General features: G+C 40.9%; 1 protein-coding gene across 1 annotated transcript; it reads right to left on the reverse strand.

The window, feature by feature from the left end:
- Positions 1–703: 703 nt before the first annotated feature.
- On the reverse strand, positions 704–14380 carry mospd2 (motile sperm domain containing 2). Its single transcript, XM_076263640.1, has 15 exons — positions 14030–14380; positions 13889–13943; positions 13271–13426; positions 12685–12771; positions 12110–12264; positions 9612–9672; positions 9263–9301; positions 9025–9149; positions 8610–8783; positions 4402–4520; positions 3315–3408; positions 3123–3219; positions 2373–2502; positions 2135–2237; positions 704–1263 (listed from the first exon to the last, which is right to left on the reverse strand). Exons 1-15 carry the CDS (start codon positions 14060–14062, stop codon positions 1117–1119), a joined length of 1575 nt encoding a protein of 524 aa, XP_076119755.1. The 5' UTR covers positions 14063–14380; the 3' UTR covers positions 704–1116.
- Positions 14381–14437: the final 57 nt, after the last annotated feature.

Here is a 14437-nt window from a genome sequence, read left to right on the forward strand (position 1 = left end):
TTTGGGTCTATAGCAGAGGAACTGATACAAATAACACAAAAGCATGCATGACCTGCCAGCTACAAAGTCTTACCAATAAGGTACCAATACACTGCACAGCCTCACTTTAACCCCCTGCTGGTTCACTTCACATGTATGATGTCTGCCTGCTTGTTCACTACTCATGTATGTCTGCCTGTGTGCGGTTCCCCCGTGGCCAGTGGCCCTGTGCATGACCACTCTGAGCCGGATCTCTTCATAGATACCCTGGCCTCCTGCTGAGCCCTCTGATTGGATTCCGCTCACATATCTAACACAGCAGTAATTGCTCTGATATTTATAGTTGCATGCTTTGGGTAATTAAACAAATAGACATGATGGCAGTCAGAAAACACCCAGTGTCCTGCAGTCATGTGGGGTGAGTGCGAGAGGAGAAGTCGGGGCACATTTCCCTTGGTGTTCTAATTATTGACCTGGTCTGTGATGAGGAGCTCCGTTGCTTATCAGCATCTAAGGAGCCTCCGGAGAGAGCAGGTCACTCTGGCGGAGAGGGCCAGAATGCTCACCATGGCCGGACAGGGAGTAGATGTGCATTTAAACAGGAAACTGGCATGAGAAACTGAACGGTCGAACGAACGAACGAACGAACGAACGAATGAAGCAGTTTTGAGCATAACAATATGGTTAAATTAAATGTTTGTGTCACAAAAATAAATTACAGATGTAACAAAACTGTTTAATTGTATTGATGTTGCATATACACAGTATATTATAATGACATACTGTACACATAATCAGTTAAAGTTAATCTCCACATTATCTATAGGACATCTAGTATAAATTAAATATTTATTTCATCATGAGTAATAAAAATACCTACACTTTGAAACCACATGGTCATCCTCTATGGCTCTTACACCTTTGTTCATCTCAAACACAGTTCTCTGAGAGAGCAGATCCTGGACCACATGATTACCACATGAGTCCCACATGATTCACTCGCAACAGTGGGAAAGTTTCTCCATGGAAAAGCTTTTTCTTGTTTTGGTCATTGTGTTTCATGAGAAGTTTCCTTTGGTCAAAGAAGTGGCCAAAGGATTCTATGAGTAGGGTCAAAAAGAGGAGCCTGAAGCCGGGCTAAGAATAGGAGGTCCATATTAAGTACATGGTGGAGAAGCTGAAAGCCATCAGGACCGAAACCAGGACCGTCAGAAGCCTCTGGGTCGAGAGACACGAGTCCAGCTTCTGCTCCAGCCTGGAATTAATGGCCATTAGCCGTACGAGCTGCAGAGAGAGGACGGAGGAATCAGCCCCACATGCGTGGACACATGAACACTTCATCTCACTCAGGGAAAGAAAACAATGGTCTGTTCTAAACCGCATCTCTAAATGAAAAAGGACATCAAGACCATGCATATACAGTTACAGTATGTGCAGAATAAGAGCAGTGTGTTTTAAAATATTGAATGAAGCTCAAAATCCTTAATTCCATAATATCAATGCATTGGGAACACTGCACATTCAATTTCAAATCAAAACATGACCAAAATTGATCAAGTTTGTGTTATATCTTTACAGAAAGTGAAGAAAAAGGTTCTGGCACTGTTCAAAAATAGCAGTGTTTGCATTTTTCTTTACAAACTTCAACATTTACTGTATAAATTGAAAAATGTCTTAAAATGTTGCTTTACTTTGAATCACTGCACTAATATCTAGTTGTATTACCATTATTTCTGAGAATTACTTCACATTTGTGTTGCATGGAGTTGACCAACTACTGGCAGGTATTCCAGCCCAGGACGATTGAACTACATTCCACAATTCCTCTGCATTTCTGGGTTTTGCCTCAGAAACAGCATTTTTGATGTCACCTCACAAGTTTTCTATAGGATTGAGGTCTGGGGATCGGGCTGACCACTCCATAACGCCAATCTTTATAGTCTGGAACCAATACTTTGCTCGCTTACTGGTGTGTTTTGGGTCATTGTCTTGTTGAAACACCCATTTCAAAGGCATTTCCTCTTCAGCATAAGACAACATGACGTGGGTCGTTGGACAAACTGTCTGCGGCCCCTATGCACTGTACACACAGTACACTGTATCAGTCAAACTACAGAACTGAATCAATCATGAGCACCATTTGCAGGGGACTTACTGTAGTTTGGAGGTCATGATGCCCATTGGTGCCTGAAGCCAGTGGACTCTCACTTGCTGAGCTGAGGATTGGTTTAATACTCTCCAGAACATGACAGCGCAGTCTGGTGGGGGAAGACATGACAATACCAAAAGGTCAAGACACTTCACATCATGGCCTCATCACCAATTTAAGACAGGGTGGCATCACACAGGCGTCTCATCGATGTTTTTTTTTATTTTTTTCACAGCACGCTCACCTGTGCTCCATGACTTTGGCTTTGGGAACCTCCTTCCAGAACTGGGCGAGCTCTGGGGAACCAGCCCCGGCACTCTGCTCCATCTCAGCGGCCATGACCAGGAACCGGTCCTGTGGTGACGCCTGGAAACCTGCCGAGAGCACATCACGCGCCTGTCACCACCACAGCAGCACAACCTGCTTCTTATCCACTCAGGGAATAACTGATTGAGAGGATTGAGGCGACAGATTGGCCTGCTCTTTCTGCGCAGAAATGAATTAATCAGGTTGAATAGCCGAGGAGACACATTTTTGGAATATTGCCCTTTTTTTTTTTTTTTTTTTAAGCTAGCCTTGGCACATCTTGAGCTTTGACTAACACTTCAACGCATGGAGGCCTTTGAACGTCTTATCACTAAAAGTCTTTGCATGAGACGCCCACACTGGCCTGCAGGAAATTGGTTGAAGGGAAAAACCTTTGGGGGCTGCAGCCTCACAGGACGATAGCCCGCTGTCTGACTGCCTCCCCAGAACCTCTTTATTTACTCCTCTCAGAGATTTCTGAAGGCACAGTTTTGGGGAGATAACGGATGATTATTTTATCACTGCTAAAATATGTATGTCAGGGAAAAACAGAGAGAAAGCTGCACTTTGTCAGCACTTTCCCAGAGTTAACAGACAAGACTTTTTTGATCACCCAAGAGTCTTTGTGGTGGAAACATCTGGGAAGTGTGTGAGAGAGAGCCCAGATAAGTGCTGCGCTGCACAGTACCTCCATGCAAGGACACCACGATATCCATGGAGGCTCCGGGTTCACAGCTACTGTTGCTGGGCTTCACACGGTATTTCTCTGGTGCTGTAGTCCGAACCTGCAGAAAGCACATTCTATCAGTACTTCACAGACACTTCCTATTGTTCTTACTAGAACCACGTAGAACATAGATAAGGGCTGTGTTCCATTTACCTTGAAAGCCACCTGGTTTTTCGTAATGTTGTTGAGGATAATGAGGCATTTCTTCTCAGATTCTTTGGAGCCAAAGCTCAATTCTTCCGCTGGACTAAAAACAAAGAAAAATCACAACTTCATAAAAATTCAAAACAAACTTATTAAGGGTTGTAAATTTGATGTTTACACAGAATGACATGAAATGGTCAACCCAGAATCTGCAGTAACAGACTAGAGAAGCTTAGCCAGGACACTGTGTGGTAAGGTTCCACATGATCATAACGGCATGTTGCCTTTTTGGTGGGCAGGTTAAAAAAGGTAATGACAATTTGCTCTGGCCTCTTTAGATCAAGGCCATTTCACTTTTAAACAACCAATGTCATTTCATTTCATCTCAATCCAGAAACACCAGTATCCCTGATAAACAACTAGGCTATGTACCGCTTCAGATTCCACCAACACAATATCAGTACAGTACAGAGTGTGACTGCAATTACTCCTTGAAAGCACTAAACCCTCCAAAAGGATTAAGATTCCTGCCCAGCGTCTCCAGTTGTTGTTCCCTGGCTCTGAATTCTGGAGGGCTTCACTGTGATCTGCACAGCACAGTACAGCACAGGAGCAAATGGTAGCCTGAGGTCATAGGGAGTTCTGCCGTCTCTACACAGGGGAGGAAAAGAACACCCCTGACGATAACAATGAACCACCAAAGGCTCTTCCTACCCATTTCCTCCCTTGCATCCTTTACTGAAAAACTTCCTCGTGGACTAAGGATAGGCACAATCAGTTTATCGCTTTTAATCATGGCCTTAAGTCAGCTGAGGAAACATCAAAATGAGAGCTTCCACTTCCACAGGCAGACTTCCAAATAGGGCTTGGGAAAATGAGTCTGCCCCTTTGAATAATTACTGTGCTCCAGATTACAAACTGGAAGTCAGTGTTGTCTGGCAATTTACCTACTGTAGTTGTGAAAGAGGTCATAAACAACCCAATCTTTTCGTTCTAGCAGAAATGGTTCATTTCTTGAATTCAGTTTACTTGGATTTCTGACTGGAGGAAGCCATAGAAGGGGACAATTTCCATCAGCTCCATACTATAGGCCTACCTGATATGCAGTAGTGTGCCTTTAAATGTGGTCAGAGGCTTCCGAATTCCTTTCAGTCGACCATACCCATCCCCTTTGTCCAGTTCGTCAGGCTTCAAGCTGTCCTCAGAGAAATTCACCTATGGCCAAAAAAAGAGCGACAAGGTAAGAGACAGATGATCTAGAGGGAGACATTTTTCTTTTTTTTTTTTTTAAAATGAAAGCCAATCTGGGCCATTTGTCAAAAGGTCAAAGCCCTTCTAGGTCAAACTAAGCACAAGCACAATCCCAAATCAGCAAATTGACTTCCTTTATTTCACAGGAACTAAATATAGAACATGTGACTAGAAGCTAGAGGAAACAGCCACAATTACTTCTATGGGATTGCGCTTATTAATTTAAAAAAAACTTCCATAATGTGAGGCGTCCACTAGTGGTTTCTGTCTGTCAGCGGAGGCCAGCTGAAATATTGCTCTCAACTTAGCCCAACAGAATATAAGGACCTCAAATTAGCCAACTCAAGTCTCATGACAACCCGCACCATTCTCAGTACAATCTGCTTTGGCTTTGCAGAAAGTAAATGCTGACCGCTCCAGAAACCCTCCCAGAAACTTCCGCCTCATATCCACATCACCCACATACACTGGCACATTAGGTGACCACCCAAAACTGCTGAGAACCCACATGCTTTGTGCAAGGTCTGCAAAAGTAGAGGCCACGTAACCACCGGTCAGTGGGCACAGCATGCGGACACCCATTTGTTTATCAGTGAAACCAGCCTTCTGGACTCAAGCTGCTACAAGCAGCTGGGGGAAGAATGAAAAAGCGGACATGAAACCCAGAGGAGGCCAAAGGTGACTGCATGTGATCATTGTGAAAACATCACTAAGTCAGATGGTTGGTGTAAATAAAATGTGTGTCAAATGTTTTGTATGTGTTATTAATAAAGAAATAGAGAGCCCATTTTGTTCTTGAAATGTGTTTTATTGATCAATAGAAATCAAGTGAAATGCACGATAATGCATTAGTAAAATCAATTACAGTCTTAACATGTGAGCAGTCCAGGCACAATGTATCTGTTTATGAGGCAGTACAGTGATACTGTATCTGCTCAACTCTGCACACAAAAAGATTTATTGGCTTTGGCAAAACAACCTACAGTATGAACTCAATTTGACCCATCCATTCAATATGACTCGCTGTCTGAGTGTGCCAAGAAAAGTTACAGTACTTGATAAAAGTCATCTGAATAACAATGTTAGTGTAAAGACAATAAGGACTCATCAGAGATAAAAGATAACTTATTAGGTTCAAATAAAAATAACTAAAGAAATGCTCACATATCTGTGATTGCAATACTGGCATGAATGAATAGAAAATCCTTAGATACTCAAGTGCAACCCATGAAAAAAGCAGTATCTTCTGAAATGTAGACCATTTTTAGTCAGATAAGTGGCTCTCAGGCTGATGTCCAAGTTCAAGATTCAGGGTTGGAGAAAGGCATAGGGAGTGATTCTTTGCACTTGAAGCACTAGGCCTCAATGACATCTAATACACTGTAGTGTTGTGGTCATGGCCACTTCAAAATGTTACACCATATGGAAAAATACAGCAAAAAGATATGGCGAGATCCATCCGCAAAATGACTCGGCAATGCAACCATTATATGAAATGAAAGAACCAAATACTTGATCTGTATGGTCAAAAAAAGTGCAATAATTGTGTTTGATTATCTTAAAATCAACCTTAACCCTTCTTATAAGAAACCTTCTGATTAGGAGTGTGTCTTTAGTAGCAGCCGCAGTCTTTTGAATATGTGAGTATGTTGACATGTTCATTAAGCAACAGAACAATGCAGCATGGGCTGATGGAGTGACTAGATAAAGTGGCCCTGAGATTTCACAATGCCTCTGTTTCACAAACACTGCTTATAACTAGCTTCTAAAAATTATTAAAGCATTAAAAAATATGCATTAGATATTCAGAAAGGTTAGTATTAAAATCTAGTATTGTGTTGAACAATTCCAGTTCAACAGGTTAAATGTCTTTTTCATATCTTTTTTTCTGAAATGAATTAACCATTCATTAATGGATCAGACTGGCTTGTTAAAATGTAGACTATGGCAAAGGTACACTTAAGAAGATAGAGTGAGGTAACAACAGTTGATAACGTCATCCTTGCTGTTAGGCCAATTAGCCACATTGGCTAAAGACAAGGTGAGCCCCTAGTAGGCTATAAATATCCTCTACAGAGCACTCCGGAATGACATGTTGGGCCAAAACCAGTGAGCATTTTGTTAGGTCTGCACTCTCTTATAGAAATGCATGTTAACTTTGATTAAAAAAAAAATACAAAAATAAATCACATCAGGTAGTCATTTGAAAAACAAAATGATAAAGTAAGAACTACTACTGAGAGCAGACTATTTGAGCGCCAAGAATGCAGTTTTGAGGCACAGGGCAGCCTGGAGGAGGAGTTTCTGGGAACAGTGTGTGACAGTTTAGGCCCGTCGTCAGAGACGGGACAGAGCATCCGGACAAACGGCTCCTTGCGCAGCACCTTAACCACGCACAATGTCTTACCACCACCAGCCCTTGGTTCAAAAAAGAAAGACAGGAAATTAGTTGGCCAGTGGAAAGCCTCAGTAGCCTCAGGTGGCAAAAGCATTATGATTTCCACCTCTGTTGCAGCAGAGAAAGTAAGCACTGCACTGTATGCACACACACACACCTTGTATTTTTTGGTGGAATCTGAAGCAGTACATAGCCTAGTTGTTTGTCAGAGATACTGGTGTTTCTGGATTGAGATGAAATGAAATGACTGGTTGTTTAAAAGTGAAACAAGATGTCTTTGCTATTTACTTAACAATGATTTAGCAGACCAAATCCACATGCCACTCATGGCACATGTCCCTCTCCCAGGCACGTAGCTCTTCTTCTGTTCTCCCTTGGAACTTTTAGCTTTACCACATCTGTTCCAAGATGTTCACATCTGTGACGTCCAACCATAGCTTTACATTGTGGGCAGGGAGAGCATGAAAATTCACACAGGCTACCCTGCTGCCAACCCCTGATGCTAGTGGGCCTCACTTGCTTAAAACCATACCTCCCAAAGTGTAATCCAAGTAGCTATTGACAACTAACTCATGCAACACATTCAGCAACAGTAAACACAACAGTTTTGGACACTTTTCATTCATTTTTGTGATTTCCCACGCCCCCCCCCCCCCCCTTCCACACACACACAGTAAAAGGAACATAAGTTTGGAGCTCAAGTTCAAATACTTCTCAGAACTGATGCACATCTAGTCTAATGTGGTTGCCTGCACTTAAACTTCTAACATTCACGATGCCCAAGACAGCAACTGGCAAACCGCCGGCAACAGTAATGCCACTGCTCGCCACAGAAGCGTTGGCACAGACTGCAAATGAATGATTTCTGGCCTCTTTTGACGCACTTACTGCTCGTGGTGTGAGCCTTACTGCAGCTACTTGCATCATGCCAGATCCACCTTTGTTTGAGCGGTGTCAGGAGTTCAAACAGCTCGCCTGAATCACAACACGGAGCGGGTGAATGAGCACAGTGTGCCGGTGCCCTGCCTGCGGATTGGTCAGGACCCTGGCTAATGATAGCAGGGGACAAGACTCCGCTCTGGGCTTTAAGGCACCTTCACTATCCTGAGGTCGTGAGAAAATGCACGTCTCTGGGGGATATGGCTGGATAAGCAGGTACAGTGCTACGGATTAAGCCTTACAGAGCAGACAATAGGAGCCCTGCTGCCCAATCAGAGCTTTAGCACCAGCTAATTCAGTCCTTCCTCAGAGGAACTAAACAGGTGTAATCTCCAAGAACAAAATATATGGACCAAATATAAATAAATAAAACATCAAAGTAGTAGAGACGACCTCACAAAACCCTGCACACTGTGCCTTCATATAATCAGGAACGATAGTGAGGCTAGTGCTGTTATTAATAAATTATTCAGCACACTGTGGGCGCTTTACCATACATTAATGACTAATGAGGATACTAGTGGCTGGCTCAGGACAAGAATCTGACAAATGACCCTGAGAGGTGTAATCAGAGAATCAAGGGCTTTTTAACAAACTGTAAACACTGTACGTTTTGAAAGGGAGGTGAAAATGTTTTTGTTTTTTTGCTGTTGTTTACAATTCAACACCACATACTGTATTTGGCCGTGTATGTGTCTGTTCCAGTACTATCATACCTTTCTGGGCTTGGCGACCACCTCTGAGCTGTAGCTGGACTCCAAGCTCTCCTTACAGTCCACTTCTGGGTCCTTACACTCACTCTCATCCTCGCTGACAATTGGTCCGTTCTCAGAGACAGGAGACTGGAAGTCATCGTCAGGCAGGGGAGGATAGGTGTACTGGAAGGAATCCTGAAAAACCAGCACCATACTACTTCTCTTATCAAACATCTATAAACCAGCACCATACTACTTCTCTTATCAAACATCTATATACTGAATCGTTGCTAAAATGACATTATCAGTCAGAGCACCCACATTGCTATGCACAGACAATCTAAATGTTATGTAATTTCTTATCAGCAAACATGTTCAGACTAGTACAGGTCTCCTGTTTGAGGTGTTCCCTCAAAACAACACCATTAGTACGTACCGTTCCTCCCATATGCGGGGGAAGGTGTTCTGGGCTGATGTAGGTCTGCATCTCACTTTTGTTAACAAACTTCAGTTTGCTGATGGCCTCTGGTCCAAGCCATGTCTTCACAATCTTCCAGGCAGCTAGCATGGGGACAACAAACAAGAGGTTGATAAAGACGGCCGACTTGACTGATAGAATCAGTCTATTACGCTAATGACAACAAACTACTGTGCCTGAGGAAAGACATACTCACCATTCATGATCCAAGGCATCTCGTACATGATCATCTTGGCTGAAATATGAGCAGTCACAAAGAAATCAATTATATATTACTCGTGTCAAAAGACCAACTGTTTAAAACAACTCTATTCTTAAAATAGTTATCGACTTAAGCAGATCATACAGCTCATAAAGGAGTACTCGAACATTGAGTGCCCCTATGTGCTCACATATAGTATGTATGACTGAAACTAGATAGGCCAGTTGAGAGGGATCTGTTCAGCAACTATTTTCTGGGAGACACAGAAGTGAACTGAATTGGCTTTTGTGAACTGGAGAAGAAAAAAAAATATTTATAGACTTACAATTCAGAATGTACTTACAGAGGAATTTTGGGTAGAATACTTTGAAGCAATTAATGATATATTTCACAAACTCCATATCCTGAAGACACAGAGAGAGAGAGAGATAGATAGATAGATAGATAGATAGATAGATAGATAGATAGATAGAGAGAGAGAGAGAGAGAGAGGAGACAGAGAGGGAGAGAGAGAGGAGATGAGTGGCATGAATCACATACACAGGCTCAAAGCAGAGTTCAACCATAAATTTAATACATTTAAAAATTTCTGAATTTCATAAGCTCAGTAAGGAGACTGTTTGCACAGGCTGAGATATTTACTGCCCCAAGCTGGGAAATGACCCACTTCATAAAGACTGAAACTGTCACAAGTTCTGCGGTGCACTGTTGTTAATCCATTTTTTACTTCCGGCCACCCGCTCTCTCCTCAGCTCCAGGAATACCAGTTTGTCAGTAAAATAAAAATATCTCCACTGCCAAGTAAGCACACCATGCAAGATCCAAGCAAGAGATACATGTTGCTATACTGAGTCATTCATTTACTAAAGGTGTTACACAATCTCCATGTTTACTGCAGAGAATAAGCAACCATGATCTCTGTAGGCTGTTGCTACAAATGTGTTCTCCATCTCACCATCAAATGTCAAAAATGCTTAAAAACAACCAATTTGGGCACAAATATAGATCCCAATAACTAAATTATATAAATGGTGAATGAGCAACTTCTCACTGTGTATCCTATCATTTTTCATGGCTATCCTGTAAAACAATAACTTTTTTCCCTCTGGTAACTTGTGGAGAACACATATTATCCCCAAAACACATAAGGTATGTGTGTAGACACCTAAACCAGATAGAGGTATGCTATGTAATCATGCAAACACAGAAATGTGGTAAAGACAGAGTCAGAGTCCAGAACTAGAGTCCAAATTCATCAGAGAAAAAAAACCTAGAAGTTACCTGCAAAATCCTCCTTTACATGTTTTCAGTGAAGAACAAGACACATATTTCAACATATTTCATCAATAAACTGTTATAAAAATAAACTGTTATAAATCTAGAGACAAGACAGTTTCAAGAAGGCAGTTAAAATCTAGAGACAATAAGCAAGATTTATGTAAAAAGAGACCAAATTTCATGGTAGTTTTGCACAAAAAATATTTTAAAAATTAAGTCACGGAAGAAGGATCCATGTGTATTATGCATCTTAAAAGATTTTACAGATGTCTACTAATCTGTTCATTCTATACTAGTCCATAGTATGATTAGAATGGTGATTTTTTTCCACTGTGCCTGCTTTTCTTAAGTAGGCCATTTCAAAGTGGATGAGACAGTAGAGACATGGAGACAGAGACTGACACAAAGAAGAAAAGATGAAAAGAGAAGAAAGGAAGATGAGAAGAGAATGAAAGAGATGGGGAGAGAGAAAAGCAAATAAAGGAGAGTGTGACTACGGCCTGGCAAATGAGCAGGAGAAAAGGTTTGCTCCTGTAGGGAGGAGGAACTGAAACAAGTCAGTTTATGGATTAGACAGGCAAGTTGGATTGACCAAACGGATTTAAAGGTCACTTTAATCTCCAACGTGTTAAACCATTGAACAACAACAATCCTTTCAAGCCTGCATTCAAACAGCGCACAGCCCAGCCAATAAGGGCACACAAAGGCATGATAATAAATACTAGTTATATGTATTTACACATGTACAATGAGTACATAGTCAAATGGTAAAAAAAGTATTAAATAGTTTAAAAATGAGCCCAAAATTTATTCAAATAGTCAAATGTTTAAAAAGAAAACATTGTTTTTATTGGACTACTAAATAAATAGCCCAATAAACTAATACATTGGCAAATAAAGAAAAAAGGTAAGTCTCTTTAACGTTCTCGCTTCCAATTTGGGAATAATTTTCTGGGAGAAATGGGTTGGGAGAATATGATCTATGTGTATGTGTAGGAGACAGAAAGAGGGAGAAGGCGATGGAAACAGAGATAGAGAAGTTGAAAACTCCAGAATTATTAGCTATTTGTTCTTGGCGACACACTGAAAATGTGTGTACTGCAATTTAGACACTGCAGAATCCCGTCATTGTCTCAAAGCAAAAATGATGCGAATCACAGCATTATGTCAATTTTGCCTATATAGACGTCAAACACAAACATTAATGTATATAATTGTCAATTATTTCACATTGTCCTCAGCACAGTTATATCCAAGTATATCCATTGGAGCTGCAAATAATACTTTTCATAGTCAATTAATCTGTCCATTTCAATATCCATTTCAATTAGTTGAAAATGTCAGTATGTATTGAGGCAAAATATATATCAATATAAGAAGTTAGAATAAACCTTAACCCATCTTTACATAAAAAGTTACTCAAGCCATTTAATCGATTATCAAAATAGTTGGTGATTAATTCAGTGGTTGGCTACTAATCAATGTTTTGTGGATGCTGTAATGTAAATAAGTGAAGCAAACACACCCAAAAGCAAGGAAACAATTATTGAAATGCTGGCTTACAATGTTGCTAAGGCCTGACTCCGTCATGTCGAACACCACAGTAAGAGGCATCCCTGGCTCACGCTTGGCATAGCGCTCCAGCCAGAAGGCCACATACTTCTTCTTATCCTGGAATGTCTTTGCATCTTTTACATGAAGCTTGACCTTGAACCAGACTAGGAAATACAACAGACACAAAGAATTAAGTAGGGCCAGCAATCTCATCCTTTCAAAAATAATCTCTTTAGACATTTTACCAGCCTCGTGCTCCAATGACATTACAGAAATTAATATCCAAATCTCAAGAGCAAGCTTGTGGTTACAGTGGCAAGGCATGTTCTTAAAATTATGACATTTTGTGTAGCAGTCTCTCTGCAAGGCGTCATCCTACTTCATACAAAAAGAGCAACACCCCTAAGCAATGAGTTTCTCAACGGTGTCCAAGAAAACAAAACAAGAATCCACTTTTGTCCTAAAATTAATAAGATCATACACAATCGTATAGGTTATGAATGAAAGCAACATGTTTAAAGGGTGAGGTATTTAACTTCAATAAGTCAAGTCAAATATCTACAATATGACAGTGAAATACATACACAGTTTGTTGCCCTCTTTGTCATAGCCATGGAGGAAGACAGCACCACTTTCAAACATCCACTTGGGAACACTACTTTCCGTGAGGTCTATTAAGAGGGAAAAGGCAAATTCAGGTTATGCACCCAAAAAGACATCATTGTTAAGTGTACCACATCCTTGTTACACTTCGTACACAGGTCAGTCAGTGTAGTCATTAGTTCATTTACACAGCTCAGAAATGGATTCTGTGGCTTAGAATAACACACAGGGCTCTGAAAGGAACACAGAGACAAAGAGAACTGGGGAAATCCAGGAACTGATGCTCTCTGTGAGAAAAACAAGAAATCACCCAAGGGCAAATGTAGGCAGAAGGGCAGGGGAGCCTCTGACTATGCAGTGATGTTCTGCTGTCAGAAAATCATGCCTTGTGTTTTCAAAACTACACTACACTAGACACACAAACCAAAGCCTTACAGCTCAAGTTACTATATTAAAATAAAACAGATAAATCATCTTCACCTAATGAGCCACGATTATTTTGAATGCATGATTAGGTAATTGCCATACTAATACGTTCATGATCTGACCCACATAAGTAAAACCAACCATTCACGGTGTATTCTTTTCGCCACTGAAAACTTTCATCAATCATTTTCAGTGCGTCGTCTACAACATTCTGTCGCCATGTCAAATAGGCTTCAACCCAACCATCATCCTTCATGAGTCGCTCCACATCTCTGGAATCATATTTGTCTGACGAATCTGGAAGAACATAGAAAAAAGACCCACATATAAAACTATTTGAGCAATAAACCTGATATTAGAACCCTCTGGCCTTTGCCCTCTGAGTGACTGCACATGGGTGGTCACATTCTGATAAAGCAATGTTAACGTGACCTAACCTGTACCTAAGAGACTTTCTTGTAATGTATGTCAGGTGTTATTTTAATAAGGGCTCCTAGTTCTGTCAACTTAGCTGATATTTCAGACAAACGCAAACAGTTTCAAAGTCCACAAGCGTGAACACAATGTCAGGTGTAACATTACATTAGTCACTCAAGGTTCACGATGAAATTGTGCATTCTACTGTAACGTTACGGTACTTGCATCGTAAAGCCTGTAAAATTATTACACACTTTGTCAAAACATCAGTGACAGGTAAGAAATACTAGCTAGCTAGCTACCGTTAGCTAGCAAGCAAGTCCAGCTGGCAAACGTTCTTACCTTGAACATATTCACTCTTGAACCTTTGTCTCGTCTCTTCGATCTTGCTTTCATTCTGTTAACAAAAGATAATATTTATCACACTATTTACGGAGACATATCTTAATGATGAGTTTGAGTTGTCAGGCTAACGTTAGCTACCTGCTCTGATTCAGGCTGACCCACTTCCGCCATGTTTGTTGCTTGAACTGACTGTCACAAGTAACGTTTGCTTGTATTTAGTTAAAGCGGTCTGTTTGAAACTAGAGCAAGTTCCTTATTTCTTCCCTTTGCACATCAAATTCAGCGTCCACTAATAACCAAAGTGGAACTCTAAAAGTGAATCAGTTAACGTTAAAGCCGGAGAAAAAACACTCAGTGAAAACCTTGTTAACTTAAGTTAATAAACAAATAAATAAATAAAATACATGTAATTGATGTGAGCGGCTATTGTAGTATAACTGCTACTAGGCAATTCTCCGTGTGCTAGACCTATATTTATGTTGGAGAATCTGGATTTTCACCCACAAAGCACTTTCGGCTCAGCCCACAGTGAAAAAGTTCAGCCCA

This window comes from Alosa pseudoharengus, unplaced genomic scaffold (genome assembly GCF_046254945.1).
Source record: "Alosa pseudoharengus isolate Yale_2024_CS ecotype anadromous, Long Island Sound unplaced genomic scaffold, YU_APseudo_1.1 YU_APseudo_1.1_scf_3, whole genome shotgun sequence".
Lineage (NCBI taxonomy): Eukaryota > Metazoa > Chordata > Actinopteri > Clupeiformes > Clupeidae > Alosa > Alosa pseudoharengus.

What these genes read in the sequence shown, in the direction of transcription:
- mospd2 (XM_076263640.1), bottom strand. Translation starts at nt 14,062, where the DNA reads ATGGCGGAAGTGGGTCAGCCTGAATCAGAGCAG. An exon ending in TGGTCGCCAAGCCCAGAAAG is followed by an intron (nt 4,521 to 8,609) that starts GTATGATAGTAC and finishes TTTTGGCCATAG; the next exon opens with GTGAATTTCTCTGAGGACAG. An exon ending in GGCACACTACTGCATATCAG is followed by an intron (nt 3,409 to 4,401) that starts GTAGGCCTATAG and finishes CTTTGTTTTTAG; the next exon opens with TCCAGCGGAAGAATTGAGCT.